At 32.8% G+C, this 19,163-nt stretch overlaps 1 protein-coding gene and 1 long non-coding RNA gene across 2 annotated transcripts in view; one reads left to right on the top strand and one right to left on the bottom strand.

The window, feature by feature from the left end:
* Positions 1–5,107: 5,107 nt before the first annotated feature.
* LOC134711980 (uncharacterized) lies at positions 5,108–6,487 on the bottom strand. The gene is made up of 3 exons (XR_010106250.1): positions 6,393–6,487; positions 6,086–6,112; positions 5,108–5,214 (listed from the first exon to the last, which is right to left on the bottom strand). It is a non-coding gene; the product is annotated as an uncharacterized LOC134711980 (long non-coding RNA).
* A 381-nt stretch (positions 6,488–6,868) lies between these two features.
* LOC134711979 (calmodulin-beta-like) overlaps positions 6,869–19,163 on the top strand; it is a 36,242-nt gene continuing 23,947 nt past the window's right edge. Inside the window, exon 1 of the mRNA XM_063573043.1 lies at positions 6,869–7,086. Within this exon, the coding sequence (XP_063429113.1) occupies positions 7,003–7,086 (84 nt within the window). The 5' untranslated portion in view covers positions 6,869–7,002. The remainder of the gene's footprint in view (positions 7,087–19,163) is intronic.

Here is a 19,163-nt window from a genome sequence, read left to right as displayed (position 1 = left end):
TTTTGAGTGTGAGCGGCCTGATCATTCAAATTGAATTGGATGTCTCTGATTCTTTCCCTTGAATTTTTTTCTTTTCCCGAAATATACTGACATGGTTTATTTAAAACATACTGTACATCCGATTCCATGACCCGGGTATGGCTTTTCTTTTTCCTTTTTTTCATCTTTTCATCCTTTCATTGTTTGAAAAAGGTTTTTGATTTTCAAATATTTTTTTGAAGAGACACTTACTTTCCAAATGCGCATTTGAGCAATAAAGATGGCACGGTTAATGTTATTATTGCTTCATTAAGATGTAATCTTGAGCAGAACTTAGCAGAATTATGGCCATAGTCAGACATGTTGGTCTTAACTTGTCGACCTTTATTATCTGGAATGACAAAGAAGGAGCGACTACCATTACTAACTCATGAACAACAATCCCTTTATACACCTGAGTAATCGTTAGCAGAAATAAAACGCTAATCTTGCTGTATCTTTATTTCAAAGTCAGTGTGACCTTTAACATTTAGCAAAAACTCACTGTAAGTTCAAGGTGTTTCGTATGCGCTTCTCGTTTCTCGTTTTTATATATTTTATGTACCAGTTATCATTTTGTACTAAAAGAATTGTTCAAATTATACAAATCATAATTTGTATTTTGAATTTGTACAAATTTTAATTCATAAAAAAGTGCTTGCACAAATTACAATTTGTACAATAATTTATGGTATGGATTTTGTTATAAAAAGCATTGATATTTACATACTAAAGAACTATTATTTAATGACCACATAATAAACCTTATTTCAAATTAAAAAAAATACCACATGGAGTTTGTACATGCATGCCAGTTAATATGTTTCATTTGCCATCCTACCCAATCTTCCTATTTATATCAATTAAGATCCATCAACACTGTTATTACAAATACTATTCTCAATATTAATCTGTTTGTACTTGTTTATATTTGCTTAAAGGCTTCTGGTGAGAGAAAGTATATTTTCGGATAAATAAATAACTCAAACGTGTTGTTATCTTGGTGTGATGCACAGAACATAATTATCATTGTTAACCGGTCAACCCACTTCAATACTCTGATTTTTGTCCATCGTTTATTATTAATTCGGTTTTATGTTTAGTACGAAATAAGACTCATTGTTTTTCCCCCTTGAAATTCTGCACAATTTGAATACAGGAGATGTGGTGTATATGTCAATTGCTTGCTACTTAATCTGCTTAAAAAGTAATGATTTTCATTATTTTACTCACACTGCGAGTACTCTCTGAGCTGCTCCTATTGTATTTTTGTTGTTGGGGTGTAAACGTACCCGGCCACGTCCACTTGTACTTTTGTCCATCTGATGAATGAAGCCTTTTTCAACTGATTTTTATAGTTCGTTATTATATTGTACTGTTATACCACTATCCCAGGTTAGGGGAAGGCTTGTGGTCCCGCTTACATAATAAACCCCGCCACATTATGTATATGCCTGTCCCAAGTTAGAAGCCTGTAATTCAGTGGTTGTCGTTTGTTAACGTGTTACATATTTGTTTATCGTTCTTTTTTATATATATATAAACAAGGCCGTTAGTTTTCTCGTATGAATTGTTTTACATCGCATTTGTGTTATTTTATAGCTGACTATGCGGTATGGGCTTTGCTCATTGTTAAAGGCCGTACCGTGGCATATAGTTGTTAATGTCTGTGTCATTTTGGTCTCTTGTGGGTAGTTGTCTCATTGGCAATCATACCACATCTTCCTATATCTATTTAACACGTGTACAGTTCATCAGCCTGTTAATAAAGTTTATAATAACAGCCAACAATAAAAATCATGTACTTTTCTTTTTGGGGAACTAGTCGCATTCCATTGCGTGTTTATAACTCGCACGGTTTACTAGAATATGTTTGATTTAAATGACTGAATGGAACCTTTGAACCATCAGAAACTTTTCTCTTCTGTTACCTATTCCTATATCGGACTAAGACTTCTTTTTAAACTAAGTTTTACTGTGTGCATTGCAATTAGTTTGTTAATTCTACATTGGCTAGATGTATGTCGGAGGGCTGAAATCTCACTTTACATGTTCAGGAATCTGTTGTTCGTTGTTTTTCGTTTGTTCATGTGTTTCATGGCTTCTTGTTTTTTTTATATAGACTAGACCTTTGGTTTTCCTGTTTGAATTCCTTTACACTAATCATTTTGGGTCCCTTTATAGCTTGCTGTTCGATGTTAGCCAAGGTTCGGTTTTGAAGGCCGTACTTTGATCGATCCATAATTGTTTACTTTTTACACTTTGTGACTTGGATGTATATGGTCTTACTGGTACTCATATCACATCTGCTTATTTCCCTAATCCCGTCGCCTGTCCCAAGTCAGTAGACTCTGCATGACCTAAGTAATTTTTTTGTTTAAAAATTTTAGTTTTATTTATGATTGGAGTTTAGTGTGATGTCTATTTTCACTATCTAGACACATAAGTACATATTTGTGTTAAAGTGCTAGAAGAAGACCGCCTCCGGGTGCGGGATTCTTGCTATGTTGAAGACCTATTGATGACCTTGCAATTGGGCTGTCTTCTGCATTTTGTTTGGATTGTATCTTTGGTCCGTTCCCAATTTCCATTTTAAATTCTATAATGTGGAGTATGTGATAGTTGTATAGAATGATATCCATACAAATAAATTATTAGAAAAAACACCTATAGTATCTGTGTTTTACTGAAGGAAGTTTTACATGTACTGTGAACTACTGTCCTTCCAAGAACATCTTTGTCATACTCATTAATTGGGCAAGTCCTGAAAGTAAAAATCAAAATTTAGGATAAATAACATTGGGAACCATATCCATTGAAGTATCATTATAGACATGTCGTAAAAAAGTCAACATTGAAGACTTGATTTAAAGACTTTCCTTGGACATGTTTTCGGATGTAAATATAAGTAGTAAAATAAAAATATACATGTGTAAAGTTGTATATAAAACAAAATTAATATAATTGTAAGTTTTATGACCCCTAATCTAAAAGTATGAGTAAAATTTTCAAAGTGCAATAATGTCAAATAAACAAGGGAAATATATTAAATCGACGTACCATATGGTTTATATTCCATGAATAAACATCATTCACAGCAATGTTCTTTTTAATTTGATATATAGTCACCTCGATTATCTGTATGACCGTATTTATCGAATCAACATACGTAAGAACAAGAAAAATAATTGAAGAAACGTTAAATATTTTTAGTGCCAAAAGGAGAAAATCAGGGGTTCTTCTATTTATACACACCAGAAAACCCTTTGGGTAAAGAAATGTAAAGGAATCTGAACACTTGCATGAGCAACATAAAAAAAGTGCTGCCTTTAAAGGTCACTTGAAGTTATCTGCAAAATTAAAAGAATATTGATCTGGAAAGTCCTTATTCATATACTATAGGAATTGTCTAAATATTCTAAATATAAAAATAATGAGTGTTTGTATAAATAAAGGCAACAGTAGTATACCGGTGTTCGAAATTCATTAATCTATAGAGAGAAAAATAAACAAATCCGAGTTACAAACTAAAACTGAGTGAAACGCACCAAATATAAGAGAACAACGACACAACATAAACACAACATAAAATGTAACACACACAAAAACAAACTATAATATAACAATTGCCATTTACCTGACTTGGTACAGGGCATTTTAAGATAAAAATGGTGGGTTGAACCAGGTTTTGTGGCATGCCAAACCTCCCGCTTTAATGGCTATGTTAATTATAATAATAAAATGACAATATTACATGAAAGGACTACAATACAAATAAATGGGAAAAAATATAGGACAGAGGAACAAACGATTACAAGCCAACTGCAGGTGTCTGGTTAAAAAATTTAGTACGCCAGACGCGCGACACGTCCACACAATACTTACCAGCGACGAACAGATGAAAAATGTTTGAAAGCCAAAACAAGAACACAGCTGAAAAGTACTGAGGACCAAAAGTTCTAAAAACATTGAGACCAATACGGCCAGGTTTATACACCTGGGACAATAACATCTTTATTATAAAATCTAATATAAAAGTGATGAGAATAGTAACAACTAGATACCAAAAGACGAAGATGTAAAAAATATAGGTTAATAGTCATCAAGGGTACCAGGATTATAACTTAATACGCCAGACGGGCGTTTCGTCTACATAAGACTCATCAGTGACGCTCAGATAAAAAAAAGTGTATTGTCTTTAAAAATCAGCGAAATCCAATACCGTACAATAAGCTCTAACCAGACATGACAAAATTTGAAAAAAAAATCAAATTAGAAAACCATTTGTTACAAGAATAACAAAAAATACGATAAATAAAATCCAATGAATTGAAGATGCCTGAAATATACGGCACATATAGAATGTATGTGGGTTCCCTAACATGCGATAGAGATGTAACAGCATAAAGGAAAGGGGTCACTTCATCAAATCAGCTTGAAGCACATAATCAATTAACAAAATGAATGAAAATACAAAGTAACCAGATAAGAGTACATGCAGTAACTGAATTAAGACAGTTTTCCTGACAACTTGTGTTTTTCTTTTGTTTACCTGTATTTGAGTCGACCATTATTATGAACTTTTATAAAAACGTATGATTTACAACTTACATGGTATTACAGCCTCATTATGGACAATACACACCGTGAATGAATTTACTCACATTAGTCAATAACTGCCATTTGATGAAATTAAAAAAAAGCATGAATGCTCACAAAGATAAATTTGCTAATTTTACAGACAATCTTTACCTTGTCGGTTGTTGAACTTCTCTTTTGGTTTAGGTGCACTAGGATTACTGTGAAGACCCTCTCCCACAATAATCGGATTGACACTTCCTTTCAGTCCTACAGTACTCAAAATGTTAACACCAGAGTTAGGAGTTTGAAGATTAAAGTCCACATCGACGTCCGTTGATTCTGGTCCGGCAGAATCATGACTACCACCGCCACCTCCAGTGCTTATCGCTGGTTTTTCTTCCTTTTTGGCACCTCCTCCTCCTCCGCCTCCACCACCACCTCCACCACCGCCTCCTCCTCCACCTCCGCCACCACCACCACCTCCCCCTCCTCCCCCGCCACCACCACCACCGCCGCCCACATCAATGTCCTTGTGTTGCGAAGTCACTCCATCAATCAAGCACAAAAAGTAGACCAAAAAGCACACACGCACAGCCAAGAACTTCCCGCTCATTTCTGTAATAAAAGAATCAAATAGCTAATCACATTTGGGACACATTCTTCTGCAATGCTTCATCCATGGTAAGACTACACAATATTATTATCCATTTAAGATGGCAGTTATTTATAGGAATCTTTCAATCGCTGCAAACAGAATGTTCAAAAGGGCACTAGCTATTAAATTCAATCGCATCGATTTGACTCAAATTCTGATATTTGATTTATGGCAATGCAAAACAAATATCCAACTTTAAAAAGTCTAAAATAAACAATTTATAGGACATGGGGTCGATAATATGTATCTGCGTTTCGTGTGTATCTAAGTCTAGACGCCATCTAAATAATTATCGAGTTGACCTCCGAAGTCCTCCCGATGACCATTTAAGCGATTGAAACATAAATATAGATATAAATAGATTAAGCAAACTCGTTCCATTGGATTTTTCTAGGTCTGCTTAATTTCATATTAGATTAAAATATTTGTTTATCATCAAGACGACTTGTATAAAAATGATTTTTTGTGGATCGAATCAGTCAATCAAATTATCTATCTTTGTTTCATTCTCAATATTGACATTCTTTAAATAAACTTAAACGAACAATTCGTGTGTTATTTATCTCTAGCTAAGGGGTCAAATTGAAGTTCACATGAATACCCGATTTTAAGTCTGCATACAAGTAAGAAGATGTGGTATGATTGCCAATGAGACAGCTATCCACTAAAGTTCAAATGAAGTTCATGCAATTAAAATCAACTACACGGCCTTCAACAAATAGAAAAACCAATCAATACCGTGTGGTCGGCTATAAAAAGCCCCGACATGAAAAAATAAACATTTCAATTGCTAAATCTGGTATGTTTCTATGTATTTTGATTTTTTCTTACCGTTCTACTGACTTGTCCCGAAACAAACTAAAATGAAAAGGAAATAGTAATTTTGCAGTTCACTTATATAACAAGAAAGTGTTGCTTTTGTCTTCCTTTACATTGACAATTACATATAAGTTAGATTAATAGAATACATTATGATACATATCCTTCATTTAACATGTTTTTCGTGTATTTGTATTTTTTACTAATTGAAAAAATCATTGAAGCGGATTTATACATAAACCTGAAAATATTTATAAACAGAGCAAACAACCGATTCTTTTGTATATCTTTCGTAAACAAGTACAAAAACTATACATACATGTATATACGTCATACTGTACTTGCATGGAAGACCGACACAGATTGAAAACCCCGGTCTGATGGCATTGATTAAAACCGTGTGGAAATAACCACTTATTTCTAGCAATCATTGCAAACAAATTACATAATTGATAGGACTGTTGCCAAACCGTCAAGTTAACGACAGTACTTGAATGTTGATGATTTTCTCTAACCTTTATTACTAATTAACTTAACATGTTCGAATGAATTGTCATTTCTAGTAGTTCGTTTACATTAACCAAAACTTACTGGCACACAGTTGTGTTTTCTCAAAATGTCTCCACTTTGTGGCTCTTTCTTCCAATTACCCTACTTAATACAGTATATTGTATATACAATTACTTGTAAGGTAATTAAAAAACTACTGGCATGCATGGTAATTAGCAGGAGGGTTATAAGTTATGACTGTTCTCACTACATTGTCGATGCATCTAATTCAAAACAGAGACGCAACTCGTTCATTATTATTAATAGCATTGGTCAGTGTATACATCGACTCTAGAGATCTCGTGCACGTAGATATATAGTGAAATCATTGTCGTTTTTCTGCTTTTGTTATAATAATTTGAATTTTAAATGTCTTCGGAATGAACACACACAATGCAGTGGGATTTCAGTTGGATGCAACGGCTAGTAGCAAGGAACATACTGAAATGTTCCATAAAATGATAGTAAGTAAATTGGAATGACCTTGCATCACCCCTACACAAATACTAATTTATTGTCTCTGTCTAATCCATTGTTTCTACATTTCATAATAATTTTTACCAGAACTGTTTTTCTCTAAGTTTCCAATGGATAAAGAACTGACAACGTAGGAATAGGTATATTTGTCCATGCGAACATTTCGTTGTATTTTATTACGGCCTACCATATCCGACAAGAGTATTTTAAATTCAATTTGAAGTTTGATATTCAAGATATGGGACTTAATAATATTATAAATTTTATTTTCAAGATTTGAAATCTAAATTCGTGAATGTCCTATCGTAATAAGTCTGTAGTTCATTGGCTTATTAATATTCATGTGGGACCTACGAATATATTGCAGATGATCTTTGTGGGTTTATAATTGAAAGAGGGGAAATAATTTACATTATCCATCATAGTTAAAATCTATTGGATATTTTGTATGTCAATTGTGTACAAAAATCGGTCTTGTTGATAAAGTAAGTTCTTAGAAATAAGAGAAATGAAATTATTTTTAATTTTTGGTCTCATTTAAATAAAAGTTGATTTGTTTGTTGTGATACTTGTATTCTGGAAGTTAAAGGGGCACTAGCTGTCAAATTCATGGTCACCAATTTGACTCAAATTCTCATATTTGATTAATAACAATGTAAATAATTTATCCAATCTATCAAACGTTTAAAATAAACAGTTTACAGAGCATGGGGTAGATGATATGTAGGTTCGTTTCGTGTGTATTTAAATCCAGACGCCATCTAATTAACTATCGATTTGACCTCAGATGACCATATAAGCGATGTAAACACAAATAAAGATATGAATAGGTTAAACCAGCACGTGCAATTGGATTTTTATAGGTCTGTTTGATTTGAATTTATAGATTAAAAATATAAGTTACTCATTGTTTTTAACCGTATAAGAAATGATTTATGTGGATCGAATTAGTAATCAAATGATTTACCGTAGTTTCACTTTCATTGTTGACATTTTTTTTCTTTAAATAACCAGTTCACGTACAATGCATGCGTTGTCAGTCTCTAGCTAGGGGGTTAAGTTAAGTTCACATGAATACCGGTTAGAATGATGATGACGTTTTCACTTGCAAGTGAATCAGTCAAAAATTATGTATAATCGCTTATTTCAACAAAATTAAAGCAAATTGATTGCTAAAAGCAAATTATTATTTCATTATTCCAATTTAATTAATGATAAATCTAAAAAAATATATACTTTATTTTTTTATAAATATCGTAGCTAGTGCTCCTTTAATAACATGCGGATACCAGTTGTACTTGGTTGTTCAATTTTTGATTCCATGGAATTTCCAGATTCACGTATTCGTATGCATGAAGATAACAGGATGAACAAGAAGTCGAATGTTCATTGACAAGAACATTAATTTATATTAATTGTGTAAATTCAAAAGATTTCCCTTGTGTGTTGTCTTAAATATATGACCACATAGCTGATTACCACCTGGTTAACCCATACAATAGTACATGTACGTGTTAAATTCATAAGCAAGAACACACATGTAGTATATGGTAGTAACGATAGACAGCATCAACTTTATAATTGTAATGTAACTTTTTAAAAAGTTTGCGACAAATTACTGCTATGTTATTTTTTTCTTGTGACCAATCGAACAATTTTGAAGCTTGGCATTAATTAAAAAAGTATTCGGCCTGCACATAAGAACAGGCCGGAGACGTCACTACATAGGCAACATTGATAACAAGATGAAACAAAATCGTAATTTAATCTTTTCGATGAACCTTATTATAATTTTAAATTGTTTACTAACAATTTCCTTTCTTTTAAAACTTTCGGTTTTTGAATGTGTACTTGTTAACGCTGAAATAGATAACGAGACTTTGTGAAGATTTTTAATCTGTCAGTTTTTTTTTTATCTGTTTGTAGTGAACTTGTCATGTATTAATATATGTTTCGACGGCATTAGTCGTGTTGAAAATTCGTCCCAATAACTCTTGCCATTTGATGCAATTTCATATTAATAGATAAGCGACCCTCAATTAACAAATTGTAAGTTATAATCAGTTCTGTATTTCTCAACAATCCAATTTGACTAAATAATCAATGCTACTAAATAAAAAGTTTTTTTTCTAGATACATGTAGTCTGTTTAAGATATTGCAGGAATTTCGAATCTCGATGTTCGAATTTAGGTATTGAATAAAAGGATCGCTTGAAGTTAACAAATAGAGGACCTTAAACGATTTGAGATATGCACGTAAATGCGCCAGTTATAGTATTTGCTAGCATAACAAAAATATAATTATTCCAATGGTAATGGGTGCTCCAGCTTCATTAAATATAGAATCTTAAATATAAAATTGAAAATTGAAATGTCGAATATATCAAAATTAAAATTGTGTACTAGTTCAGTGAAAATAGACATCACACTAAACTCCAAACAAATAAATGAACTAAAATTAAAAATCATACAAAACGAACAAAGGCCAGAGGCTCCTGACTTGGGACAGGGGCAAAACTGTGGCCGGGTTAAACATGTTTTGTGAGATCTCAAACCCCTATACCTCTAGCCAATGTGGAATAAACAAACACATAGCAATACGCACAGTAAAACTCAGTTGAAAAGATATCTGCGTCCGATGTTAGAATAGGTAACAGAATTACTAAGCAAAAAGGATATAACACATATATTAACAAAGCAGTTAATGGCATGCTAGCTGCGGGCATCAATTAAACTGATTGAAAGATTATGTCTTCATCATATGAAAAGCAAGTACAATCGGGTTTAGAATCATATCATCATAAAATATATGAGAAGAGAATAACCCGTATCATGCCAACAACAGGTTTAAGAATGAATGTGTTTTAATCCGATGCAAAGACCCTATGAGTGAATCAATATTAATATCAAGGCAAAATATGCAATCCTTAAAGACATGAAAACAGCTGTATCGTATCTTAATCCTTTCCGAATAAGTCCATTTTAAGATTTGGATAGCTTTTGAGGTAAATGCCGACATTTTTGTTTTTTGTAATGCCCGCGTCACACTGTCCCGATTTTCATATACGATGGACACCCGAATTCGAAAATTGTAAGTTCGTACGAAGTTGGTCCCGATCTCGTTAAAATACCAAAAAGTGACCGAAGCAAGTACGATGAATAACGAAGTCTATACGATGGTGCCGAAATTATATACGATAGCAAAAGATGTCCATACGAAGGTTAACCGAAGACGGGTATTTAAGCTTCATATCTCAACCGAAGCCTACACGATGGATCACAAAAGCTACTCGATGGATTACGAAGGCTACACGATGGATCACGATGATGGTGCGATGGCCATACGATGTCTAAAAATAATTCTTAGTTTATTATCCCCTCGTCTACTACATGTAAGTTGCGTGTAGATAAAATTGTTATGGACACTCTAGAACCAAAATGCTCAAAACTTGGTATGGTGTTTCTCGTTAGGAACATCTTAAGCGCTATTGACTTTAAAGTTCAAAGGTCAAGGTCACAGTGGCAGTAGTTATACAAGGCAATATCACCCTTGTGGACACTCTAAACCCAATATGCTTCAACAGATTTTAACCACATTTGGTATATTGTTCTTCCATGTAATGATCTGACATTTTTTACGTCCAAGGCCAAAGGTTAAGGTCATGCAGATAGACTTGTTGTTTCTCGTTGAAATAGCATAATACACAGGAAATTGGTTGCTCATTTTTTTTTTACCTGCTGGTTCTAAAGACAACATTAAAGATATTTTTTGTTTCTGAATGTTTTGGTGGATTTCTAAAAAAAAAGTTTATGTATCAAATATGCATATTCAATTTACCACTTTCTGCATGTGTCATATACAAATAAAGTGTCCATATTTGTCCCCTATATGTTACATACGAGGGGATGCCACGCTCGGCATTGCTTTGTTTGAACTGTAAAATGTCCGCACTAGTCTGAATAATCACCCATAAATATGCCCATGTTTACTGATCTATCTTAAAGATAAGGTGATGGGTTCGTTGATCCCTTTTATTCAAAAAGAGCTCTTTCCAGGAGAAAATTATAATAATATAGACATAAGGAAGGATGTTGGGAAAGCAACAAATGCGGCAAAATATGACATATAGAAAACAAAATCGTTATGGAGTAAACATTCGTGTGACAACAACTCAGACGATACATAAAAAAAATCAGAATAAGGAAGAAAAAGTTGGTTTCCCTATATACGTGTACCTGCAGTGTTGGTGTACGAGGCGCGTTTATGATTTTCATTATATTATTTGATATGAAAGATTGACAAAAAATAATATTTTCCTTGTCAAAGTATATCCTGAGCCTGTAATAGCTGCTCTTCTTGTTCCATTTGAATTAATAGAAACAACGCTGTCGCCTTTCTTGTTTTCATAGAATCATATGATATGAGCTCCATGTTTTTTTAACGTCTTTCTTAACTGTCGTATTAGACTGACCAGTGCATATCGCTCATTGCACTTTAAATGTATTTTAGCGCGAAAATTAACTTACATTTAGCTGGATTTATTGCTGTCGTAGTTCCATCTTGTCGCCTTCGTACTTTTATTCGATGGCAACACGACGGGATTACGAGGTCTTCACGAAGTCGTGTTGTCATCGTAAGACCTTCGGGTAGCATCGTGATTCAATCGTGTAGACATCGTAATGTCAAAACTGCCTGATGGAAACGATGGAAACACGAATGCAATACGATGTTCAAAGATGCATTCCCGGTGACATTACGATGGCGAGGATGGTGATACGAACTCAATACGAACCCTCAACATCGGACGCACCTTCGGGGATTTTTTAACATGTTAAAAAATTTAGAACCCTTCCCGAAGTTGTCCCCGAAGGCTAGAAAAAAGTGGCCGATGGTTCTACGATGGTTAACGATGGCACTACGAATAGCCCAATCTGTATACGATCAGTCCCGATTTTGAAAATTTCCATAAACGTGTTGCCATCGGCGTAAAAATCGGGACAGTGTGACGCGGGCATAAAGAATATAACCCCCTAAAATATTGGATGTGAAATACATGGACGTATAATTTGCCTGCATGTTGATTTATATGATGTCCTTGCACAGATGTACGGAAGCGTATTAGCGCCACACATTTTTTAAAAATTTTTCTTCCTATGTTTGCGTTATATAACGCAAACCTTTGCGTTATAATGCAAACCTTTGCGATATAACGCAAACCTTTGCGTTATAACGCAAACCTTTGCGTTACATAACGCAAAACTTTTTGCGTTATTATAACGCAAACATTTTGATTTCAATTCTTCATTAAGTTTTGTATATATGTCCGTCATTCATTCATTTCGGATGCGATTAACTAGTAGATAAAAAAGAAACATACATACAAGGCCAAATCATTATAATAAATATGGATAGGAATAATGAAATACTTGAAGTGCAATTATACATAAATTAAGACTGATTTGTGCATCAGAAAAGTATAGAATTTAACAAGAAAATAGATATAGTTTAGTATAGAATCATATTCAAAACAGTGTGGTCTTGGCCATTGATTGACGATCTAAATTATCCCATTGACTGGGACAGATTATGTGAACGTTTGTCTGTAACGACCATTGCTCACTTCTTACTTATTATAGAATTTAAACTGTGGGGTCACCAAAGGTTCTTAACGCCTCTAATAATAAAAGAATTTGAAAAAATATTCAGGAATAACCTTTATGTTTTGATTTATATTATTGATATAAATCAACACATTGTATTATTCCGGATTCGTTTTTCGAATTGCTTTATTTAGGTGTTGAGAACCTTTGGTGACCCAACAGATTCAGTGTCTTTAACAAGTACATAGTGAGCAGTGGTTGTTACCGACAAACGTTCACCTAATCAGTCCCAGTCAATGGGATAATTGAGGTAGTCAATCAATGACCAGGACCACACTGTTTTGAATATGATTCTATAGTCATATTTAAATTGAAAGATCAAAAATAATGTCATACAATTGTAAAACCTCCAAGTCAAATAGACAAAATGCTCTTTCTGCTTTAAAATGAATGATTAAACAGGAAACATTTTTTTTAAATCTCAGAATATGATCAAGATTCTTTGATAGAAAGTCATTGAATTTCCATTTCAATATAATGTAGTATTTTTAAGATGTTTGGGTAGCAATGTGAAAAGAGAGAACATAATTTTATTAATAAAACATCTTCATTCTATACATTTATTGCAAAAGGGTATCTTGTTGGAATCTAACCTACTTTACACATTTCTCAAACGAGAGCTTACTTTGGAAGTATATTTATATTCGGTTATAGCTATATTAGCAGGGTTGATTTTTTTCTTAGGTATAATAAACTTCAATTTACTCAATTTTCTTTGTAATATATATACTAGTAGTAACATGGATATCGTTTTTGGGGACCTTTATAGTTTGTTGTTTTGTGTGAGCCAATGCTCCGTGTTGAAGACCGTAATTCGGCCTATGATGGTTAACTTTTACGAATAGTGACTTAGATGGAGAGTTTTCTTATTGGCACTCATACCACACCTTCTTATATTATTCTGCTCATTATTAGTCATTGATATGATCAATTTATTCAAGCATTTTACTTTGCAATGACTACAAAGGTGATTAATTTTAATATATACAGCCTCCTCCATTAATAACTACTGTTTCCTTTGAATATTTAATAAGAAATAAGATAAAACAAATGTTTGCGTTATAACTCAAATGTTTGCGTTATGTCGCATTATGTCGCAAACATAGGAAGAAAAATAAAAGAAAAAAATGTGTGGCGCTAATACGCTTCCGTACAGATGATAAAATTTAGTACTGGTAAATTTTTTGACTAGTTTTAGATATCGAAAACCCTGGTGTAATAACTTTTAAAAAATACAGAGATTTCTTTCGTTTAAATTAAATACGTTGTTACATACACGATCGAATCGTACAGGTTTAGATATATAAACACCATAAGATGGTGACAAGGGCACGTCACCATCTAACAATGGATAATTTACAATAGGAAATAAAAAGATATCTCTTTTTATCATAAATTTTAGTATTAAGCTTCTCGTTTATTAAAGATATTGATATCAAGATCGATGAAAGGGGCCATGTTCATTGTTAGTATTATCTTTATTTAAAGTCAGTTCGGCAGGATAAATCTCTTTTGTGTACATACCAAGGTCGTCGTTATTGAGAGCCATCATTTCATCTAAATATCTAAAAGTGTTGCTGAAGTTTTGAATCAGATGTTGTTTAGATGGATATTTGCTGATTTTACTCATAACAATACCGAAACAGGTCCACAATAAGTGGTGCACAGTTAGTCCCAATTGGAATTCCGATAATCTGACGATTTACGGAATCTCCATTGCGAACAAAAATGTTATATAGAAAAAACTCAAGGACAGTTATTGTTTCTAAGCAGGTCCAAATGACATAGTTCTTTTGTTTGTTGTTACTAAACAATGACCTAAAACAGTTTGAACATATATATTCGCATTCCGACTCTTTAAATAGCCTTTTAATTGGGTGTGTGATTTTTTTTAAATTAGATTATGATACAAAAGGGTATATAGGGTAGAAAATCAACATTTTGAACTGATTCGAAATCACCAATATAATCATGTAATTTATCAAGTACTTCCTTCGACATTTGTACACTCCAAAAGTAATTAATTCCACTATTTTTTAAGGCCTTATTTGAACATTTTTTTACCATGTTTTTTATTGTACCAACTGTACTAGTAAGTATTATTATCGCTATTTTGTGCATTTTTCCTTTGATCTTTTTTTGTGATAATTTTCATATCATGCTACTCGCCTGATATGGAAAATTATTGCTAGAAACTAAGCAGGCACGTGGCGTTGCTAATGAAATTGACATGAAATTGACATCGTCGTCATAGGTAAAATAGCGATAAACAGATTATCATTGGTCATCTCAACTCGATTGCCTTTCTCGCTTTCGCCGTCCCGGCTCAAGCGAGAAAATCAATCTCTTTGAGATAATCAACGATAATCTTTAATTATACCTCAGTTATCATTTTCTATATAAAATAAGTACACAATATTCTGACAATTTTTTCTTAATTCTAAGCGTTGAACTATTGGACCGGTCAATGAAACTATTTGACTGCAAGCGTCATTATAGTTCGCGGAATTTCAAATGCAGCTACCGGATTGGAGGATTTTGAAAATACTGCGGGAGTTACGACGTCACGATTTATGTAGCCTGAGCAATTCAGAATATTTATGAAGTAAACGTTAAACAATATAGTTGGGTTCTCCTTTTTATTTTACGACTGTTAATTTGTCCCCGTCATTTATTGTCTATTGTCTCTATTGGTTTAATAAATTACTTACGGGCTGGATTAGTAGGTTTAGCAGTTTATACATATTTAAGATAGTGAAAGTCAATCTGGCTTAAATTGGGTTTTGTGTTGGAAGTACTGTTTATCATACTTACTTACTAATCTTTGTAAATTAATACATGGATCTATGTGAGTTTTGTTATGTTCTTGAAAGTCTGTTCCTCTTATAGTTGAAGTGTTTCCTCCGGTTTTGATTTCTAACCCGGGTTTGTTTTTTCTGAATCGATTTTTGACGTTTGAACACCGGTATACTACTGTTGCTTTTATTTTTATAGATTATTATGTAATAATAAAAGAAATATATTTGCTACTGACGAGTTGTGTACATGAAAGGCGCAACTGACATACGAAATGATGACTTGGGTATATTTGAGGAGTTTTTACAATCATTGGGTCGATGACACTGCTGGTGAATGTTTGATCCCCCAGGGTATCACCAGTTTAGAGGTCAGCAGCACGTTTGTTCCTATATGAAATATCATTTATATGTTCATTTTCTGTAAATTTACGGTTTATAAAATGTTGAAATATGCATAATATTGATAGTTTCTTTGATAAAAAAAAAACAATAATGAAATTGTAATTATAGTAAATATCATTATACCTAAATAAGTAATTTCATTTCTTTTACTAGTAATAGTGATTAGTTGTTTCATTCAAATCTTATCAAGTAATAATTCATGTGACTCTTATTATTTGAGAGATGATTTTTAAAACAAAAAACAAAACAAAAAAGTCGTGAAAATATCAACAATATTCTTATAGAATATTTTTTTTGAAATAATTCAAATGAAATCTGATATAAACAGACATGATATAAAATAAAAATTATAAACACACCAAATGAATAAAGCGTTCTGTGGTCAGACTTGACATAATCTGTTCTAGGAATAGGATATAACTGTCACAAAACAGTTCTAGGTAGGAACTGGCCTAATCTGTTATAAGGAAAAACTATCCAAAACATGCTACGGAAATTAATGACTGGAGTACTTTGTGCATTGAATTAGAAACGAACTTTTTTTTCTCACATACGAGAAGTTATAGTTGAGTGTTTGTCCTATTTTGAAATAATTCAAGTGGCATACCTCTAGAATTAAAGCAACACACATGGAAAAAAAAAATTAATAGATACGGATATGTGGTATCAACTCCAATGAGACAACTGTCAAAAAGACTCCAAATGAACGTGTAACAGCATTTATATGTCTTCGTATCGTAGTTAACAAAGAGATCAACTCGTACTATATAGTCAGTTGTAGAGCTGAAAAGATCCGACATGAAAAATGTTAAACAATTTAAACCAGAAAACTAGTGGCCTAATATATACAATACAATCTTCGAAGAATGAGTATGATAGACATTACCCACTGACAACCACTGTAGTACAGGCTCCTGACTTGGGATAGACACATAACAAATGTGACGGGGGTAAGCATGTGTGTAAATGCTTAGACCTCACCTAACCTGGGAAAGTTGTGTTTTATATAGTACAGCATTAATACAAACTGTTGAAGTCAGTTTCAAATGACTTAAATAATTTTTCATGCTATATACATGAACATGTTTATTATTTCTGTTGCAAAATTACGAAGTACGATTTAAATGGATAGCAAAATTATCATCTTTGATACAATTTAGAATGGAGAATAAGGCCATCTCTTTCGGACGAATAACCAAAACAAAGTTGATTTAATTAAGAGGAGCTGTAAACAAAAACAAAAGTATTGATACCATGGCACAATAGTGATGTTTTCTTTAGCACTTAACACAAGACGAGAACAGCAGGTTATATGAGTTTTATCTAAACAAAGTTCACAATGTTGCTATGTCAACAACTGCGTTATTTTTTTTATTTGCTGTATACATCATACGCAGTGTTTGTGCATTTGCAAAGTTTGGGGGGATAACTTAAGGCAAAATAATTCCAACGACAACGGAAGGACTCTCGGACAATCAATATGACCTAAACTTGCAGTAATGTTACTTTTATATTGTTGATACTTACACTGATTGTTGTATAAATATCGTTAATATTTAGTTGCAAACGGATAGAAGTTTCTCCCTTCGCACTATAATTATGGCAATGTTCGTAACGTTCTCAAGAAAACAAGTTTTTATAGATATTATTCACAAAGTTTTGCAACACTCCTATTAAAATTGATTGGGGTCAAACTTTGAGTGCCCAAACTTTGTAAATAGAATTGCTTAAAATGATCAGAAATTAACAACAAGGATGTTGAAGTCATTAAAAAACAAATACTAAACATTTATAACAATTTTAGGGGTAACAAGTGAACTTACCATTTTTTTTCATGTATTTGCCAAAAGTTAGTTTTCTGTTCATATGAACCCAGTTACGCCATCAGATTCACCAGTTAGCTTATTATGTGCGTTGTTTGCATTTTCAAATAGACCATGTGCCAAAAAATGTAACAAAATTGTGACTTTAATTTTTGAAACATTTCCTCAAAGTTCCAGAACAGTATAGCTGTCTATAACATAAAAACCCAAAAGATTAAAGAGTTAAAAGAAAACACAAACTTAAAAGATAAATTAACATTCTGTTTACCTATATACTTAAATTTATAGTTAGAAGTTGTGCTTCTAAACATTGTGAAAAGGAGTATATAATAACAATGGAACCAAATTGAAATAAAAAAATCTTATCATTTTCCCCTAAATTAAAATAACCAAGAGATCGTTAAACATTGCAACGAAACAGATACTCTATTTTTATTTTTAAAGCGAGCGTGGTAAATGCGTACGGTATCCGTCAAAATGTAATGATGCTTATTAAATAAGACTATAAGGAACACTCAGAGAACATTGATTCATACATACAAGTGTTCAAATTGTATACTCGCATTGAAGATTGATTGATTTGTTGGTGTTTAGGCCACTTACAGCACTGTTGTTTATTTCGTGACGTCCAGTTCCTATTGGTATATGAAACATGAGAGGACAAAATAACTTCGACAGGAAAACTTACAATTCTAGTCAATTAAACCTGGAGTCGAGCTCAACTTCCACATGCGATATTCGAGCTCACAACCTCAGAGTTGATACGCTATAGCGACACTTTTAATTAGCTGTACTGCTTATTACACTTGACCACACCGTCCCCTTGCAATGGAAAAATAGTCAGATAATTCATTTACATATTTTTATATTAGAAGGGAAAACTTACAAAAAAAAGTTTATAATGAAATAATAATTAAATTAAATGCCGACTATGAGTTTTGTTTAATGTTTGATTGCCGTGTGGTGATCTAAAGTTAATATATGTGTCATTTTGGTCTCTTGTGGAGAGTTGTCTCATTGATAATCAAACTACATCTCTTGATTGGTTTATTTTTTTATAAAATTCGACAGGATATTATAACAATAACTCAAACCAGATAAATATAATGCATCAACCGTTTTCATCGTGTCAAATGAATGACAATAGGAACTGTTTTGTCTTTTAAATGAGACTAGGTCAAATTTTTGTACTTGAATATAAAAAGAATACCTCCTTCTGTTATATCTGCCAGAACTATTTAGCTATATGCAGTATGCAGTTGTATCTCAATGTTTGTTAGATAATCATGCAAGACAGTTTCTTCATTCCTGTACCATATCAATTAATGCCAATATTTAACATTACTACCACGCACATATGTAAACAATAAAATTAATAAT

This window comes from Mytilus trossulus, chromosome 3 (assembly GCF_036588685.1).
Source record: "Mytilus trossulus isolate FHL-02 chromosome 3, PNRI_Mtr1.1.1.hap1, whole genome shotgun sequence".
Taxonomy (NCBI): domain Eukaryota; kingdom Metazoa; phylum Mollusca; class Bivalvia; order Mytilida; family Mytilidae; genus Mytilus; species Mytilus trossulus.
This window is presented reverse-complemented; position numbering and strand designations above follow the sequence as displayed.